Here is a 16,833-nt window from a genome sequence, read left to right as displayed (position 1 = left end):
CGAGGCTCCCGGCCTGCCCGCAAGCCGGCTGAGGACCAGGAGGCGCCGTGCTGCCGGGGAGGGAAGGGGCGCTGCCCGCGGGTTGGCGGCGGGAGCGCGCGAGGCCCCACACCGCCCCCCGGTGGCCGTCTGGGGGAACGGCGCGGGTCCGCGATGGGTTTCGGGCGCACGCACGCGCGGGTCCCTGGGTCCCGCCGGGGGACGCGCGGCGGAGGAGCGCTCCGAGGGAGGGCGAGGCAGGCTTTGCGTCTAGCCTTGTCCTGGAGCCCTGGGCGAGGTGCTGCCGGGGGGCGCCTGAGCGTGGGGGCTGGCTGCACTTTTGCTCGCGTTCACCGCGCGATGTTCCAATGAGGCTGACCCCGGGGCCTCTGGGGTTTGAGCGGCCTCAGACCGCATTGTCGCGCTGCTGCCACTGCCCTGGGGTCAGGCGCCCTCTCACAGCCTCTGCAGCTGTGCAGAGCGGACACAGCAAGACCTGCCTTTCCAGGAAGCTTTGGTTCCGTCCGTGCAGGTGCTTGACTCGGTGCGATGAAACTGAACCTGACGAGCCTCAGCCACGGACTCATATACACTATACCTGTGCACACGTATGCAGCGGCCACAGGCACACGCGGACATCTGACGCACACAGGTACACATCTGCACAAGCATACACGTCTGCATGCACACGCACATCACAGACTCGAATGCACCTGTACATTTGCACACAACACACACCCCTACATGCATGAGCACACACACATCACATGCACACACGTGTCTGATGCACACATGTGCAGACCCAAACACCTTCACAGATGCGTACACATACACGCATGCACACACACGGCCCTCACCAGCCCTGTGTAGCTCCAGCTGTTTCCTCAGGCTCTGCCACCTCTGCTGGCAGCTGGCTGGACCCCCTGGATCCAGCTGACCTAGCTATGGGGCCCAGACAAGGCCAGAGACCGGTGCTGGGTGTCCCCACCCGGAGACACACCTGGCTACCCCCCGGTGGATGCCCGGCTCCACACGCCTGCCTTCTACTCTGAGGAGGCTGTTACAGAAGCTGGGTGCAAACCTTGGCTCCATTGAACTGCCTTTTCGTCTTGGGAGAATTGCTTATTTGTTCTGCAGCTCAGTTTCGTCATCTGAACAATGGGTCATATCAGAGCGTGCATGGTGGTTGTGCCGCTTTACAAGGCCTTCCTTATCAAGCCCAGGGCCTGACTTCGGGAAGGTGCTCAGGAAGTACGGGCTCCTGGCCTGAAAGGGAATTGAAGTCTGCCCTTCCCCAGTGGAGAACCCGAGTCAGGACAAAGTGCTGTGATCTGCCCCAGCTCCCACAGCGACCTCGCAGATGACCTACACTCCCCGGCGTGCGGGGACTTCATTTCTGCTCACCTGGAGTGGCTGGGCTGGCGCCAAGAACTCTGCGACTTTGGCTGTTTCCCTGAGGCTTGCATTTTGCTGCCCTTGGCATTCCCTTCAGGTCTATTCACATCAAAAACTTCAAGCCCCCCCCCCAGGAAACCACAGACTGATCCTATTACTGTAACTGACAATTAATGACTGCCTGCGGCTCTCAAAGAGAAACAAATTATCTACATATTTCAGAGGGAGTAATAAAACATCTTCTGTTTGTAGCCGCACAACCTGCACCATTCACCACTTTATTGCCCAGATGCTGCTGTTGTCAATGAGCGTTTTCTCCTGTTATTTGGAGGCTGCAAGAGCCTTGAGATCACAGAAAGCGGCAAACCAGGTCCAGATGCTGTTCGCGGTAGGTTTCCCTGTGCTTGCAAGCAGGCAGCCTCTGGTGGTTGTTTGGTCTAGCCAGTGACAAATGACGGCCCCTTCTCTGCCCTGTCCAGGACTGCCTTCCCTTTTCCTCACTTCCTTTTCCACACCTGCTCACCCTTCCCAGCCCACCTCCTCCAAGAAGCCCACTGTAACTAATACGGCCCACCACTCTCACCCTCTGAACTCGGGGAACCTACAGTTCCAGCCACAGACTCTTGTGCTGCCATCCAGTCTTATGTTGCCACCATGTGGACCCTGCTGGTGCCATCATTCCCGTGAATGCCAGCGGCCCCTCCCTGAGGATTTCCTCTGGCTTTGGCAGGGTGCTCAGGCTCAGCCATCACAAGGCAGGCTGGGAGTTCTGGAAGTAAGCTAAGCACCCACAGCAGCTCTCAGCCAACAGCGGAGGGAAACCCCACTGTGTGCCCACCAGAATGGCTGCAGTGTAAGGACTGACGATCCCAGGTGTTATCAAAGACGTGGAACTCTCTTCCTGCGGGTGGAAGACCATTCTGGAAGACTGTCAGGCAATTTCACATAAAGTTCAAAGTACACCTGCCCATCCTCAGCAATCTTGCTTCTAGGTTAAACAAGATACATTAAAAAATATGCCTTCAAAAAAGACTTGTCCATAAATGAGGCAGTTTTATTCATAATATCACATTTTTTAGATGACTCTGGTGTCCAATATGTGAATGGATAAACAAACTGATACTGCACTTTTTAAAAAATAATTTTATTTATTTTTGAGACAGAGAGAGACAGAGCATGAGCAGGGGAGGGGCAGAGAGAGAGGGAGACACAGAATCCGAAGCAGGCTCCAGGCTCCGAGCTGTCAGCACAGAGCCCGACGCGGGGCTCAAACCCACAAACCGCGAGATCATGACCTGAGGTGAAGTCGGACGCTCAACCGAATGAGCCACCCAGGCGCCCCATATACTGCATTTTTTTGAGAGAAACAGAGAGTGAGCGATCGGGTGAGAAGGGCAGAGGGAGAGAGACAATCTTCAGCAGGCTCACGCCCCGAACAGAGACCAAAGTGGAGGGGCTCAATCTCACGAACTGTGAGATCATGACCTGAGCCAAAATCAAGAGTACGACACTGAACTGACTGAGCCACCCAGGCGCCCTGGTACTGCATTCAGTGGAATATTCTTAAGTTATGAAAAGGCACGAAGTGCTGACACAGCCACAGCGTGGATGGCTCTGAAAACATCAAACCGCGTGATTCCACTTTTATGAAACCCCTGAGACAGATACGCACGACTCCGTGGGATTTTGAAAACATCGTGTTAACGGAAAGAAGCCATTTGAAACAGTACACACTGCATGACTGCATTTATTCAGATTTCTGGAACAGGTGAAACGAAGGTGTGAGGATGAAACGCAAACAGTGGTTGCCTGGATGGGAACGTTCCCTAGCTGATTTAGCCGATCGCGGGGGACGTTACATTGGGGTAGGCACTGGTCAAGTGGTTCAACGGTACCCGTTACTGACTGCACGTCATACCACAATAAAAACGTTTATACGTGGTCATTCCAAAAGTTACAGGGATGCAGCGTATGCGCAGAAAGCACCAACTACAAACCAAACAAAAAATCGCTTGCAATTCCCGCTCCCCCGACATCAACACTTTTCAGGGTTCTCTTTGCTGCAGGCGCATCGGCACGTATTCGGGGCGCTGCATTCACACCGCTCCGTGCGCGCTCCCACCCGCGTGCACGCCGGACCACCCCAAATGGCTCGGGCCCCGTGGCTTCCGGGTGGGCCCCGCCGACGGAGGGCGGAGTCCGGGGGCTCAGCGTCCCCGAGGCGCGCCGTGCCGTCCACCGCACGCACACGCGCGGACTCCGCAACCGCCCGCCCCGGGGAGCCCGCCGGCTGCCCCCTCCCCCCGCCGCGTCTTCCCAGTCAGCCCCCGGCGAGGAAGCTGTCCGGAATCATCCCGGCGAGAGCAGGCGGCAACGCGTTTTCCGTGCCCGCCGTGCGGGAGGGCGGGCGGCCGGGCCCCGCGGGACGCTCAGCGGCCGCACTCCGGCCGCGCCGCGTCCCCATGGCGACAGGGGCGGGGCCTCGCTCCGGCCCGGCAGGCGGAGGCGGAAGTCCGGCCCACCGGCCCGCCCCCCGGCTTCCCGTGATGCCTTGAGAGGCGCAACGTAGTCGGAAGCTGGTAGCTGCGGGGTGGGCGGCCGGCGAGCGTCCCCGGAGCAGCTAGCGGCGCGCCCGAGCCGGGCCGACCCCGGCGCACAGGACCGAGCCCGGACCCCGCCTGGTAAGCGCGTGACCCGAGGCCCCCGGCGCCCGCTCCCCGGTCCGCCTCGGCGGGCGCTCCCGCGCGCCCCCGGCCCGCCGCCCCCACCTCGGGGGCTGGAATCCTCCCGCAGCCGCGGGCCCCGGCGCGGCTCGCCCCTTTCCTCCCTCGGGCGCTGGCGCTGGCCGGGACGAGCGTCCAGTCGGGCCGGGGCTGGAGTCTGGGCGTCTTCCACCCTGGCAAGTACGGGTTCCGGCCAGCGTGGGAGGGGGGGGGAGGGTCGGGGGAGGGGGGCCGGCCGGTCTCCCTTCGCCACCTGTGCTCCCGCCTCTTGGCCGTGGACGACCCCCGCGGGGAGGCAGAAGCAACCCGTTCCTTTTCGGTTCGCGTGGATGGAGGTGAAGCGGATGCGTCCTGTCTGCCCCGGTGATCGGCCTCGTCGCCAGTGTTGAGGAGTAATCGTGCCCGTTAAGTGCGGGCCTAGCATTCCCGCCACGCTCTGGTTACCGCTGTGCAGCAGGGTGACGACGGCCCAGGGGGTGATTAGCTCTGACGTTACCGGCCGGGGTTCGGAGATCGTCTGTGCTTCCACAGGGGTGCTTCGGGCGCTTTCTGTTTCTCCTGGTCACCTGTGTAAGCGCCTTGGACACCGAGCAGCGTCCTCAGCTACTTTTAATGGTAGACATGGAGAAAGTCCCAACTTAAGGACTCAGCTTTCAGCAGTTAGCAAGTGGCTTACCTGATGAACCAAGAAAAGGTGTCCTCGTTTGGTTCAACGTTTCCTGAAGTTATGTCCGCCTGCAGAAAGCTGCATTTTACCATCTGGGTTTCAAGCATTAAGGATTTTTTGGGTTGTTTCTCAGGATAAATCTTATTTATGGTTTTGAAAGTTAGGAGGTGTTTTCATGCATCAGAGTTAGCATCTCCCAGGGTTAAAGGATGCTCACCTCCAAACGGGTCACCAAGGGGAGTTTCTTTTAAACCCAAATCAAGTCTTTTAGCTTCCACATGTTACCTTTCTGCTAGTTCTGCAAACAGTTGCTCTGCCCAATTTTATTTTACACAGTTTCCAATTCAGAGCAAGCTCAGCCCCGTTCTGGCTTTTGTTTGCCTGTGCCCTCTTGACCAGAATGTGAACTCCTGAGGGAAGCTACAGTTCTCAGGAAAGAGCACAGGGCTGAGTATGGAGACCTGATCGGGCAGGGACGCATGTCAGCCCCACACACCAGCTTGCATGGGCTTCCCCAGTGGCCGCCACAAGACGAATGTGTGGAGAGGGCTTTGTGACTCAGACCCGGCAGGATGTCTCTCCAAGAGTGTGCGCTTATGTGTCTGTGCCCTTCCTTACCTGTCTGTGCCCTTACCCATCTATGCCGTGCTGTGGCCTAGGTGCTCAGTGTGACAGCAGTATTCCATTTGAATGAGTCTGGCCCAGATTATGGATTCAGGTGTTTGCCCTCAAGATCTGATGCTTTCGGTAGACTGTCACACGCGGCACAGAAAGCTGCAGAGCACAGAGGAGCCTTGGGTGAACTCTGGGTTTTGTTTCTGTCAATTATCGAAAACCAGAAACAACTGTTCATTTCTTGCTAGCTTCAATGAGCCTCAGAGCGGGAACATCAAAGTTGTGGCCTTCCAGATTTAGAAAGGTCAGTTGGGTGGAGAGTCGGCGTTCCCGTCTGTGACTTAGTTCTGTGTACTAAGGTTAAAGGTGAGATACAGGGCAGAGAAGCTCCTCCTGGGTTGTGTAGGCTGCACGTCGATAGAAGGCGGCAGCCACACCGTCAGTCTGTCCAGGCGGCGGAGAGGTGGCCTGGGGCCCACAGCCAAGTGGTCGTGGTGTGTGCAGAACCACGGTGTTGCTTTATGTCCAGTGCTGTGCTGGCTCCTGGCTCGAATCTTATTATGTCAGTGGTCTTGGTCATGAATTCAGCGGGCCAGGGGTTGAACTTGAACTTTGCCAAAGCTAGGAGATCCGTACAGAGTTGGTTCCGCTCTTCAGCCCGAGTTATGTGGCTGTTGTTCCCGACAGCGTCCCCTTGAGGCAGGGTGGCAGGTCTGTCCTGCCGTGGTCATGCCACCGGTCACCTCCATCACAATGGCCCTACAGAGGACCTACCTGTAGACCCTCCCACAGGTCAGCCTCTCCGCACATCAGTTAGGGCTCCCACTTCTGCCCCACGCTGCCCGCTGGGGAGCGGAAGGTGTGATGTGCAGAGAACCTGGGGCTCCCCGTCTTCCGTGATTATTGGCCCACGTCTGGTGTGTTGGCCTTCGGACGGGCGGTCAGATTTAGCGGCCAGTCTGTGTACATTTTATAAAGACCAGCCGTCGATACGGACTTTCTCAAGACGGGATGTTGTATAGATTGCAGAGCCTCGGTGGTGCGTGATGCTTAAGCAAAGCGGACGCTACTAATTACATTGTTCTCCATAGTCACGTTGCTTTTGGCCTGGGAACATGCAGACTGCTGTAGGTTTCTCTTCGAGTGTGGGGGACAGTTTCCTTGTGTGAGCGGTTCCCCGACGCTGCCTGTAGTAGGTTAGGGGTGTTGCCCAGAGCTTCCAGGCAGCTCAGCAGGGTTTCTTTGAAGCTGTGTGTTATGGTGTCTTTGCCCTAATTGGTCTTCTCGTAAAGTAACCTGTTTGTAAGTTTTTAAAGTTTCTTCTCTCCTTTTAGCACCATGGCTAGCCCACGGACCAGGAAAGTTCTTAAAGAAGTCAGAGCCCAAGATGAAAACAACGTAAGCATCTGTTTTGCTTCGGTGCTTTGAGCTTCAGCCAACCTCTCGGAAGCGACCTGTAGCCTCAAAGCTCGCCCTGTGGCTGCTGGTCTTGAGTCAGCCTCTCCCCCGCTCCCTCTTGGGGGCACCTGTGGGGCCTTTGGGGTCCCTGGGCTCTGCCCTGCGTGCCTGGGTGAGTCGCGTGTGGTTTCTCTGCAGGTGTGTTTTGAGTGTGGAGCATTCAACCCCCAGTGGGTGAGCGTGACCTATGGCATCTGGATCTGCCTGGAGTGCTCGGGGAAGCACCGCGGGCTTGGGGTGCACCTCAGGTCAGTGCCCTGCTCCCCCCGCACCCCCGGCTCCACGGGGATCCTCGGCCTCAGTCGAGGGCCCACTGCTGGGTGTGGGATGATGGAGCAACACTTGCCACCTTGCTGGCTCTGCGTGCCCTCTGGGGCATCGCGGCCAGGCTACCACCCCGGGGGAGCTCAAGTGTCATGTCCACGCCCTGGTTGGGGTGGGCATGGGGGGTGGCTCCTGGGTACCCAGTGCTGCTAACTAGATCGGTGCCCGGCTTCTAGCTTTGTGCGCTCTGTTACCATGGACAAATGGAAGGACGCGGAGCTCGAGAAGATGAGAGCTGGGGGGAACGCGAAGTTCCGAGAGTTCCTGGAGTCTCAGGAGGACTATGACCCGTGCTGGTCCCTGCAGGAGAAGTACAACAGCAAGGCCGCAGCCCTCTTCAGGGACAAGGTGGGGACAGGCTGACCAGCCGTGCCAGGGGCCTGCCTGCTGGCTGTTGTCTGGGCGTTGGCATTCTTCTGTGGACCCTGATACACCTGCGGAGAGGACACGCGGGCCGCCTCGTCCCACTCGGGGGCGGGTGGTGTGTAGTTGGTGGGGGTAAGGACAGGCCTTCCCCACACCCTCTGGGGGAGCATCGTGTTCCCACATCTCTGTGGTGGCCACACCATCCCAGGACGGCCACGCCTGCCGGAGGAACCATGTCACTGGGGGTTGGAGCCGCTGCCTGGGAACTCACCGGCACCGCTGTTCACTGCAGCCAGTGTGAGACCCAGTCGGTCTTGCTGTTGACGTGTGTCAGGGTGGCCCCAGCCCGTGGCCGCTGAGCCTGGGAGGGGCTGGGAGCAGGATATGCTGGAGCGGGTGATGTCGCCGGTCCCTCCTGGCAGTCGCAGGCACTCTGATCCCTGTGCCCCCTTGGCAGGTGTCCGCCCTAGCTGAAGGCAGAGAATGGTCTCTGGAGTCCTCGCCTGCCCAGAACTGGACCCCACCCCAGCCCAAGGCGCTGGCGACCACTGCCCACCGGTAGCTGCTCCTCTTATCTGGCTCCGCGCTATTCTCGGCCCAGCCCCGATCTCGTCCCTGATCTTAGCTCAGGATCCCCTTACTGTTGCGGTGACGGCTCATGTTGTGAGACACGCCCAAAAGTCAGCGGGAAAGAGAACGTTTTAGGTTGCCGAAGCAACACAGGCTTTCGGTAGAAATGCAAGCGTAAAGTTGTGCCTGAGGTAGAAGCTGGTACCTCCCCACCTCCCAAGGGCCCGTTCAGTGCAGGCTCTTCCAGACGCCCGTGACACGTGTGCATCTCTGGGAAGCAGCCTTTGTCCTCTCGGAGGGTGGCCCGCCCCCCCCCCCCCCCCCCCAAGTGCAGCTATGCTGTGGTCAGGCTGGTCCCCACGGCACATCCCGTGTCCTCCTGCACGGCCGAGGCGTTGTTCTGGGGTGGCCGGTCTAGAGAAGGCTCCCTGTTTGCACTGGGGGTGCCCAGGCCACCCCCCCACTGCCACTGCTGGGGTGCTTGCTTCAGCCTCAGTCTCACCAGTCTCTGGGCTGCTTCCCTGCCGGCATGGGCAGGATGGAGCTGCTCTCGGGGTCCCTTTGCGGCCCCAGCTGGGGCTACAGTGTATCTGCTTGCTTGTCGCCAGCCTCGGCCACCGAGCCTGAGCTGCCTTTGGGACAGAGCTGGAGGCCAGCTGGCCTCAGGTGCTCCATTCTTGGAGGAACCCAGTGTGACCTGGTGGAGAGATAGCACCTCCCAGAGACCCACCTGGTTCCCTCAGGCACCTGCCCGACCTCCCTCCGCCTCATTGAACTTTGACTGTCCCATTTCAGGGCCTCTGGCCACCCACAGAGCTCCACCGGCTCCTCAGACAAGGCGTTTGAAGACTGGCTGAATGGCGATCTCGGCTCCTACCAGGGGTGAGGCCGCGGGCAGCAAGGGGTTTGGTGGCTGGATGGCTCTGGGTGGGGTCCCTCCGGGCGGGACTGTCCCCCGGCCGTGGGCTGGGGCCCATTGCTGTGTGCAGGGTCTGCGTGCAGTTGCGGGTCCTGAACTGCTGTCCCTGGGCCAGCCCAGGTTTGAAGCACAGTTTTGAGTGGAGAGAAAGCCCAACATTTAGAAGGAAAAAAGAATGCAACCTGACGCGTAAACGAGTTTTTGTCGCCGGAGCTGTCAAATAATTTCAACGCTTTTTGCCGTAACCGCCTGCGGGCTGTGGGTCCGGCCGGGGGCCCCGACTGAATGCGGCAGGAGGGTCTTTTTCAGTGAGCAGGGGGTAGCCTACCCCATGCCTTCCCCCCCCCAACCGCTGTGGATACACGTACTCGGGGGGAGGGGGGTCCCCCACCTCCGTCTGGGGTCTGGGGGCCTCTTGTCCGGAGGCCGTCGCGAGCAGTGGGGCTGCGCCTGTGTCTCCCTGTCAGGGCCCAGGAGAGCCGCTACGTCGGGTTTGGGAACACAGTGCCCCGCCCCAGGAGGGAAGACGACTTCCTCAGCAGTGCCGTGTCGTCCCTGTGCTCGGTGAGGACTGCGTCTTGCCCCGGGGACCGCCCTCTGCAGGAGGCCTGTTTTCTTTACAGCCAGGTTCATTCGCCTGGTGCATTCAGGTCCCCACGCGCAGAAAGCTTTCTTCACTGTGACTACGAGATCCTTGTTTCCAGTGAACGGGGGAGGGGTTCTTCAGAGCACGACTTTCTGTGTGGCACCTGCCCGGTCCCCCTCTGTCCTGGCGGAGCTCCGGGCACAGCGGGCAGCTGAGCCGTGTGGGCTCTAGCACCCTCGGAAGGGTGCCCGCTGCCCTTGGCGGCCTGGGGAAGGCCTGCGGGGGCGCTGGGCAGCCGAGGTCACTGCTCCAGGGCGGAAAGGCACGCCTCCAGCCGACAGCCTGCTGCCTGAGAGTTTCTCTGCGAAAAAACAGACCCCCGCCCGTACGGGGCACGTGCGTGTTTCCATGTTCCCTCCTGCCGCGTCTTAGGTCTCACGCCAGAAGCTGAACGCAGTTGTCTCGTTGTTTGGGGGGAGGAGGCTCTGTTGGGAAGCTGAGGTTTAAGTGAGCCATTTATGTTTTTAAACGGTCTCGATTGGATTTGGAGGCTCGGGGGGAAGCCTCGAACTCGGGCAAAGAGAACAGGCGTCTCTACAGACTGGGTGCCAGGCCCCTGCCCCTTGAGGGGAGGTGGGGGCGGAGAGCAGACGAAAGCATGGCCACGTGCTCGACGTGAGGTCCGGACGGTCAGGGCTGGGGGAGCACCGCAGAGTCGCGGGCGCTGTCCCGGCTGCCGTGGCCACCGGTCGGGTGCGTGGTGTCCAGGCGTGCCCGCGGCGGGGACCCGTTCTTCGTGGGAGGCCGGGCTGCAGCTGTGGACAGGGCCCCGTGGGGGCGGCCTTCCTGCGGAGCTGGGTGCGGACGCGGGCAGCCCCTCCGCCGAGAGGTGGGCGGCGTGGCAGATGGAGCCTGCCTGGGAGGCGCCCCCGCAGCCTCACCGCGGCCTCTCTTTTCAGGGCTGGAGCAGTTTCACCACCGGAGCGAGCAAGTTTGCCTCGGCTGCCAAGGAGGGTGTGAGTAGCCCGCCCCAGTGCTCCGCCCGTAGGACCCAGGCGGGCTGGGCTGCTCTGGGGTCTGGGGGTGCAGAAGGGTCTTGAAGGGGCTCCAACCGACGGTTGGAGAGCATTCCCAGGCCCAGGCTGTGCGCCATTGGCCCGGAGCCTCTGAGGCCGCGGCAGACCTCAGGGCCACATCGTTCTCTGCTCTGTAGCGGCCATCCACCTCCGTGTCAGGGCGGCACTGTTTGCAGAGGACCAGCAGCCCTGATGCGTGCCATCTTGAGATGGGGCACGTCGTGACCCCTGTAGGCTGAGTGGTCCTGCCGGCCTTCGAGGTTCTGCTGCTGGGCACAGAGCAGCGTTTGTGCAAGCCGGCCTTTCTCTCACCCTTGCCATAGCGACGGGGTTAGGGATCTTGTCAGGACAAGTGGAGAGTGGGCCTGTGCTTGGAAAAGAACAGGCCAGAAACCTGTCTGGGGATGTCAGCCTGGAGAGGAGGCTGTGGGTGGGGTCCAGCAGGTTGCCCGGCCAGTGTGGCCGTGCTGAGGAAGGTAACCCCAAGAAGGGAGAGCCCTGGGCAGGCTCTGGGCTGGAGTGAAGTCTCTGTGGACACTTCTCAGTGGGCCCCGTGGGCCACTGTGCCCAGCATCCTGCCCTGCCCAGCCTGGGAGGAGCTCAGCGTTGAGGGCCCCAGGCCCTGTGGCCCCGGTGCTTCAGCCTCTGCTGGTTGTCTCTGTGGCCTTGGCTTTGGAAGGTGCAGCACAGGGGTGCAGGTGTCTTTCAGCTAGAATCTTCCTTAGTGGCGGAGGTGCCGTGCTAGGGCGAGCTGTGTGACTGCCCTGGGTGCCGAGTAGGTGGTATGGTCTGGGCCATGGGAAAGCCCCTAGGTGACAGGGCTGGGGTGGCCACCGCCTCCTGGTGGGCCTGCTGCCCCAGGCCCGTGTGCCGTGTGGGTGTCCCTCCTGATGGCCTTCCTCCGACAGGGAGCTGGTGGCCTCGTGCTCCAGGAGCTACTGTGGGGTGGGTGGCTGTCAGCAGACAGACTTAGGCCAGAGCTTTGTCTCGGTCCTGCGGAGGTGCAGCCTGGGGCCCGGCGTTGGGACAGGAGATCCCAAAGCCACGTCGAGTTTCTTTTCAGGCAACGAAATTCGGATCTCAAGCAAGTCAGAAGGTAACAAAGGAAGCTTCTGTGTTCTGTGCTGTTAAAATTCCTAGTCTGATGTCCTGTTGGTGTTTGGACTCTGCCTGGTGTGCCCTCCTTGGGCCGTGTGCTTGGGGGAGGGGACGTGTCTGTGGCTCAGGTGTGGACAGGCCTGTGCTCCCGCACTTGGCCCAGGCTCCCACGTCCGTGTGCAGATGGGTAAGAGGCCGCATCTGCCTGGGGCCTGCAGGGCTAAAATCACCCCTCCATCGCAGCCCGGGCCCTGCACAGCTGGAGGGCCCCTGTGCGGTTGGCGGAGGGAAGCTGGGTGCTGCTGACGCTATGCGTTGTGGGGAGGGGGGTAGGCAGCCGCACGCAGGCCAAGCCCAGCCCTTCCTTGGGATGGTGGGTCTGGGTTCTATGGAAATAGCACTCATCCTTCCCCGGTGAGTGCGTTCTCTTTGTGGGCGGTGGTTGGGGGCCTTGGGCCTTGGCCTTTTCCTTCAAATCTTGGTAGCCCCAGCAGTCCCCAGGGGGTACTGGAGCTGGGCCGCCTGTGTCTGCTGTTGGGAGTCAGGACTGTGCAGGAGGCAGCAGCCCTGGAGGCGGTCCCAGGCGGGAGGATGGTTGCTTCTGCAGCAGAGCCTGCCCGAGGGTGATTTCTCACCCGGTCCTCCTCCCGGGCTCCTGGCTCGCTCGCTCTTGCGGTCCCGGGAGTTGCACGCTGGGAGTGGAAAGCAGTGAGGTCTGATGGCAAGAAGTGTGTACTCAAAGCCACTTTTGGGGACACCTGCAGGGGTGACGCCATGAGAACGTGAGGCTATTAACATATTTGGACGTGCTTCCTGGTCTATGTCAAATGCTCCTAGCGCCCGCGCTGTCTCTCTCTCTCTCTCTCTCTCTCTCTCTCTTCTATCCCCCCACCCCACTCTCTGCCCCCCAACCCGCTCCCTTGCTGTCTCGGTAAAGTTTTGGGGCTCCAAGCAGCAGCCAGAGCCGGTAAGGCCCGAGCCTGTTCTCGTGCATGCCTATCCCCGTCTCTGCGCTCATCACTTGCTTTGCCCTGAGCTGTTCTGCACTGTGGCCTGTCGTATGTCCTCGCTTACGTGTGTGTACCCTCGGCGCTCCTCGCCAGCCCACTGGGCCCGTCTGGCCCGCTCGTGGTGCTCTGGAGTCGGGAACCGGGGACGTTGCTTTTGCCGGGGCACCAGGAGCTGCTTGGCAGGATTTTCATTTCCCGGCTTGATCACCTCGAGCCAAATCACTGGAAGGAGCGAATCCCGGTGGCAAGCGTTGGGCGCCCACGTGGCTGCCCGGTCCACCGAGGCTGCTGCTGCTTGACGTGCTCTTGGCTGCCCCGTCGTCCCCCCCACCCCACCCCCACCAATCACCCGCCTTGGCTCGTCCTCCGGCTCCGTCCCCTTTGCTCTGGTGACCGTGGGTGCGCCTGCCTGCGTTCCCGTCGAGGGGGTAGCGTGGGACCTGTAGCCGGCATGGCGGTGGTCTTCGTGGGCCGGGATCGCAGGGGCTCTGCTGGGAACACTGGGAGGTGGCCACCGGCTGGGGCGGGCTCCCGACTACTTGCTGCCTCTCTGAGCCTCTCTGTCTGGAGCGAGGAGGCCTGGGACGGTGGTCTCTGGCCGCCCCACAGCCAGCGTGCCCGGGGGCCGCTCCTAGCGCAGCGCCAGGAGCGCGGGAGGCATCTGTGCGTTGCCGGGCCGCTCACCGTCTCCCGCCTTCCCTCTGTCGGCCAAGCTCGTGGCCACCATGCCAACCCATGCCCTGGGGGACGCGCTGCCTGGGGAGCTCCCCTGACTTGTCCCTGTTTGCACAGGCTTCGGAGCTGGGCCACAGTCTGAACGAGAACGTCCTCAAACCCGCCCAGGAGAAGGTAACGTGGCCCTTGGCCCCCGGTGGGCCCTCGTCCAGGGGAGCAGCTGGTGTAGGGGGCTCTGTCCATCAGCTCCTGCTCGGCGGGGGGGGGGTGGGGGGGGTGGTAGTCCCGCTCTCCTGTGGGGACCCAGCTGACTGAGCGCGGGAAGCTCTCGCGGGCTGGGGACCTCGGGCATTGTCGGTCTGTTCTCAGGAGGTTGTCGGTGACACAGTCCTCTGCCAGGGAGGACGCCGCATTAAACCAGCCCGGGCTGGAGTCAGTGGCCCCGGCGCCTTCACGTCTGGGGAGGGGGCGGCCCAGGGGGGAGATAGGGTCCCACGCGGCTGCTGCCACAGGGCTCTTCAGTTTGCGTCGGTCCTTTGTCAGAAATGGGCGACCGTGTGGCTTCCGCCGCTCCGCTCAAGGTGCTGTTTTAACCCACGCAGGTGAAGGAGGGAAAGATTTTTGAGGATGTGTCCAGTGGGGTCTCTCAGTTGGCGTCCAAGGTAGGGCGGGCCCCCCGGGCGCCGCTGGAAGCCAGTCTCCACATTCCGGGGCGCCCGGAGCCGAGCGCAGGAAGGGGCTGAGCGCCCGCTGACACAGGAAGAGGGTCAGAGAGGCCCTGCGGTGCCGGCGCCACAGGAATGTGGAGACAGCTTGACACGGCTTCCGTCAGTCCGCTAACCTGTCGCTTCTTTTTCTTCTGCTCTTGTTTTGCTGCCGCTGCCCTTTCCTTGGTGAGTGCCGACCTTGACGCTCCACGAGGGCGTGCAGGGGCCTTCGCCTGCTCGGCGTCTCCTGGAGCTGCTGAGCCCTGGGCCTCTCTGTGCCCGTGGGCGTCCCTGGCCACCGGCCGCCCCGGTGGGGGGGGGGGGGGGGGGGAGTGTGGGACAGCGGGGCCCTAAGCCCCTGCCACACTGCTTGCGTTTCTGAGCCTCTCGGGGGCTTTGAGCGAAAGGCCGTGTGTGCTGTGCATGAGGACCCCGCTCAGCTGCCTCCTCTGTCCCTTCTAGGTCCAGGGGGCCGGCAGTAGGGGCTGGCGGGACGTCACCACCTTTTTCTCTGGGAGAGCGGAGGACCCCTCGGACAGGTATGCTGCTGCCCCCGTCCCTCTGTCCTGAAGGCAGGGGCCCCCTTTCCCTGGGTTTCTTCCCGCAAGGTCTCTGGGGGCACGTCACCCCCAGGGGTGCAGGGGTTGCGGCGGCCCCCAGAGCCGGCTGGCAGCCCGACCTCTTGCTCTGGCCCCCGCGCTCAGTGTGGCTGTACCCGGGCCCCTGAGGGATGGGCTCAGGGGTTCAGTCTGGAGATGGACGCTGAGCCCTCGCGTGCGGTCTCGGGTCCGGTGGGTGGACGCTGTCCCCTCGCTCACTGTCCGCTTGGGGCCGGCTGGGCAGGGAGAACTCGCACCACGTGTCTTCCTGACGTTCTGTCCTGATGTTTTGGTAGCGTGACTGCGCCATGGGGCCTATTGGGGGCACCCTCTGGACCATGTGGGGCCTGAGCACTTGGGGTCAGGGGGCCCGTTGGGGGCACGAGAGGCCTTGTTCCCTCAGTCACCGGGACGTGCTTCTTGTGGGGTAGGCCTGGCGGAGCCGGGCTCTGGCTGCAGGGGGCCCGCCCAAGTCCTTCCAGAGGGTTCTGTGCCCTCAGCTCCAAGGCAGAGCCGCCCTGAGCTCTGGTGTGGACGTTGGCTCCGGGCCCTGAGCCCCATCTCGGGGAGGACACTGGGGAGCACGCCGAGGGAGGGCCAGGTGGCTCTGGCTGGTCCTCAGTCTCCCTCTCTCCCCCCCAAGACCCCCGGAGGGCCAGAGCTACCGGAGCGGCGGTGGGGACAACCCCCAGAACACCGTCGACCAGAGCTTCTGGGAGACCTTCGGGAGCACCGACCCCACCAGGGGCCACAGGTCCCCAAGCAGCGACAGCTGGACGTGCGCGGATGCCTCGGCCGAGAAGCGGAGCTCGGACAGCTGGGACGTGTGGGGCTCGGGCTCCGCGTCCAACAACAGGAACAGCGACAACAGCGACCTCGGGGAGGCCTGGGGGGGCAGTGGGGAGGGCAGAGCCAAGGCCCCCAAGAAGGCGGTGCCGCCGGCGGCTCCGGTGGACGAGGGCTGGGACAACCAGGACTGGTAGGCCCCGCCGCGCACCGGCCCCCAGCAGCTGGGACGGCCACCGCGTCTGCACTTGGTCCCCACGTCTCCTCCCGTCTGACCCAAGAAACCAGCTGTGGCGCAAAGACGGCACCTCGGGTGGGAGCCTGCGGGCGGGGCTGCCTGCTCACGTGGGCACTGGCCCTCCCGTGGTGGCCTGGCAACGAGGAGGGCGGGGTCCCGCCCCCGCGGGAGGCAGGCTGCGCCATCGTTCCCATAACGCTCTCGCTAATAAACCCTCCCGAGTGGCCACACCGCAGCCCGTGCAGTGTCGTGATGCGGAACGTGTGCTCTCTCTCCAGCGCCTCAGCCCAGGCCTCTTCTGGTCAGGGCTTCTGAGGACCCTGCTCTGGGTCCTCCGTGTGGAAATCCAGAAGGGACACCGGGGCTGGCGCTGCTGACCGCCCACCTCGCCCTCCTGGCCCTCGGTCACCACCTGTCCCTCCTGTGTCACCTCTCCAGGCCTCCGTGCGCAGCCACGCACACCCCAGGGCCTCTGGCCTCGTCCCCAACGCCCAGGCCTCCTGTCTGCGCTTGGACTGAGGGCAGCACTCCGGGATGGCCCGGACGGCTGAGCAACAGGGACGTGAAAGCGGGGGAGGGACGCCAGCACGTTCCTGTCTGAGCCAGGCTGGCCCCCAGCCAGGTGTGGGGGTGTGTGGCGGGGGGGTGGGCTCCCCGGGGCCTGCCCTTCCCGGGGCTCACAGAGGAGCAGCACGTGGCGCTGTCCCGGGTTTGTTTCCGCGTTCGGAAGCCGCCCCGGCCGTCTGCGGCGAGGAGGGAGTTCTCGTCGGGCTGGGCCGCCGGCACCCCGTCCCTGCCAGCGCGTCCTGCGCCCGCGGCCTGGCCTGCAGCGTCGTTTGCGTCTCCTTGTCCACCCAGAGCCCACGTGGCCGTCCCACCTCCGCGGTCACGGCCTAGTACTAACGGGTCGTTCTCCTGTCAGTGTGACGCGCCTGCATGCGACTCTCGGCTGTGGTGCCTGCTTTCCCGCACCCGCCTCCTGACCGTTACGTGGCTGTCAGCCAACCTCTGACCCGGTGCCGCGTGTGCCTCAGTCCTGGCG

General features: G+C 62.4%; 1 protein-coding gene across 9 annotated transcripts; it reads left to right on the top strand.

Moving 5' to 3' along the window:
- The first annotated feature begins 3,988 nt into the window (after positions 1 to 3,988).
- On the top strand, positions 3,989 to 16,026 carry ARFGAP1 (ADP ribosylation factor GTPase activating protein 1). Of its 9 annotated transcripts, XM_027046831.2 has the most exons (15): positions 4,018 to 4,055; positions 5,590 to 5,683; positions 6,714 to 6,777; positions 6,976 to 7,085; positions 7,338 to 7,509; positions 7,985 to 8,085; positions 8,893 to 8,979; positions 9,484 to 9,580; positions 10,562 to 10,618; positions 11,742 to 11,774; positions 12,714 to 12,743; positions 13,579 to 13,635; positions 14,064 to 14,123; positions 14,631 to 14,707; positions 15,411 to 16,026. In XM_027046831.2, the coding sequence occupies exons 3-15, from the start codon at positions 6,718 to 6,720 to the stop codon at positions 15,748 to 15,750; spliced, it is 1,281 nt and encodes a 426-aa protein (XP_026902632.2). In that variant the 5' UTR covers positions 4,018 to 4,055; positions 5,590 to 5,683; positions 6,714 to 6,717; the 3' UTR covers positions 15,751 to 16,026. The 9 variants fall into 9 exon arrangements, with proteins under 9 accessions (XP_026902634.2, XP_026902632.2, XP_026902635.2 ...); XM_027046833.2 differs by lacking the exon at positions 5,590 to 5,683 and having other exon boundaries at positions 3,989 to 4,055; XM_027046834.2 differs by lacking the exon at positions 4,018 to 4,055 and having other exon boundaries at positions 4,086 to 5,683; positions 14,637 to 14,707.
- Positions 16,027 to 16,833: the final 807 nt, after the last annotated feature.

The sequence above is a fragment of the Acinonyx jubatus genome, chromosome A3 (assembly GCF_027475565.1).
Source record: "Acinonyx jubatus isolate Ajub_Pintada_27869175 chromosome A3, VMU_Ajub_asm_v1.0, whole genome shotgun sequence".
NCBI classification, from domain to species: Eukaryota; Metazoa; Chordata; class Mammalia; order Carnivora; family Felidae; genus Acinonyx; species Acinonyx jubatus.
Note: the sequence above shows the minus strand (reverse complement) of the source record. Positions and strands in the feature narration are given on the sequence as shown.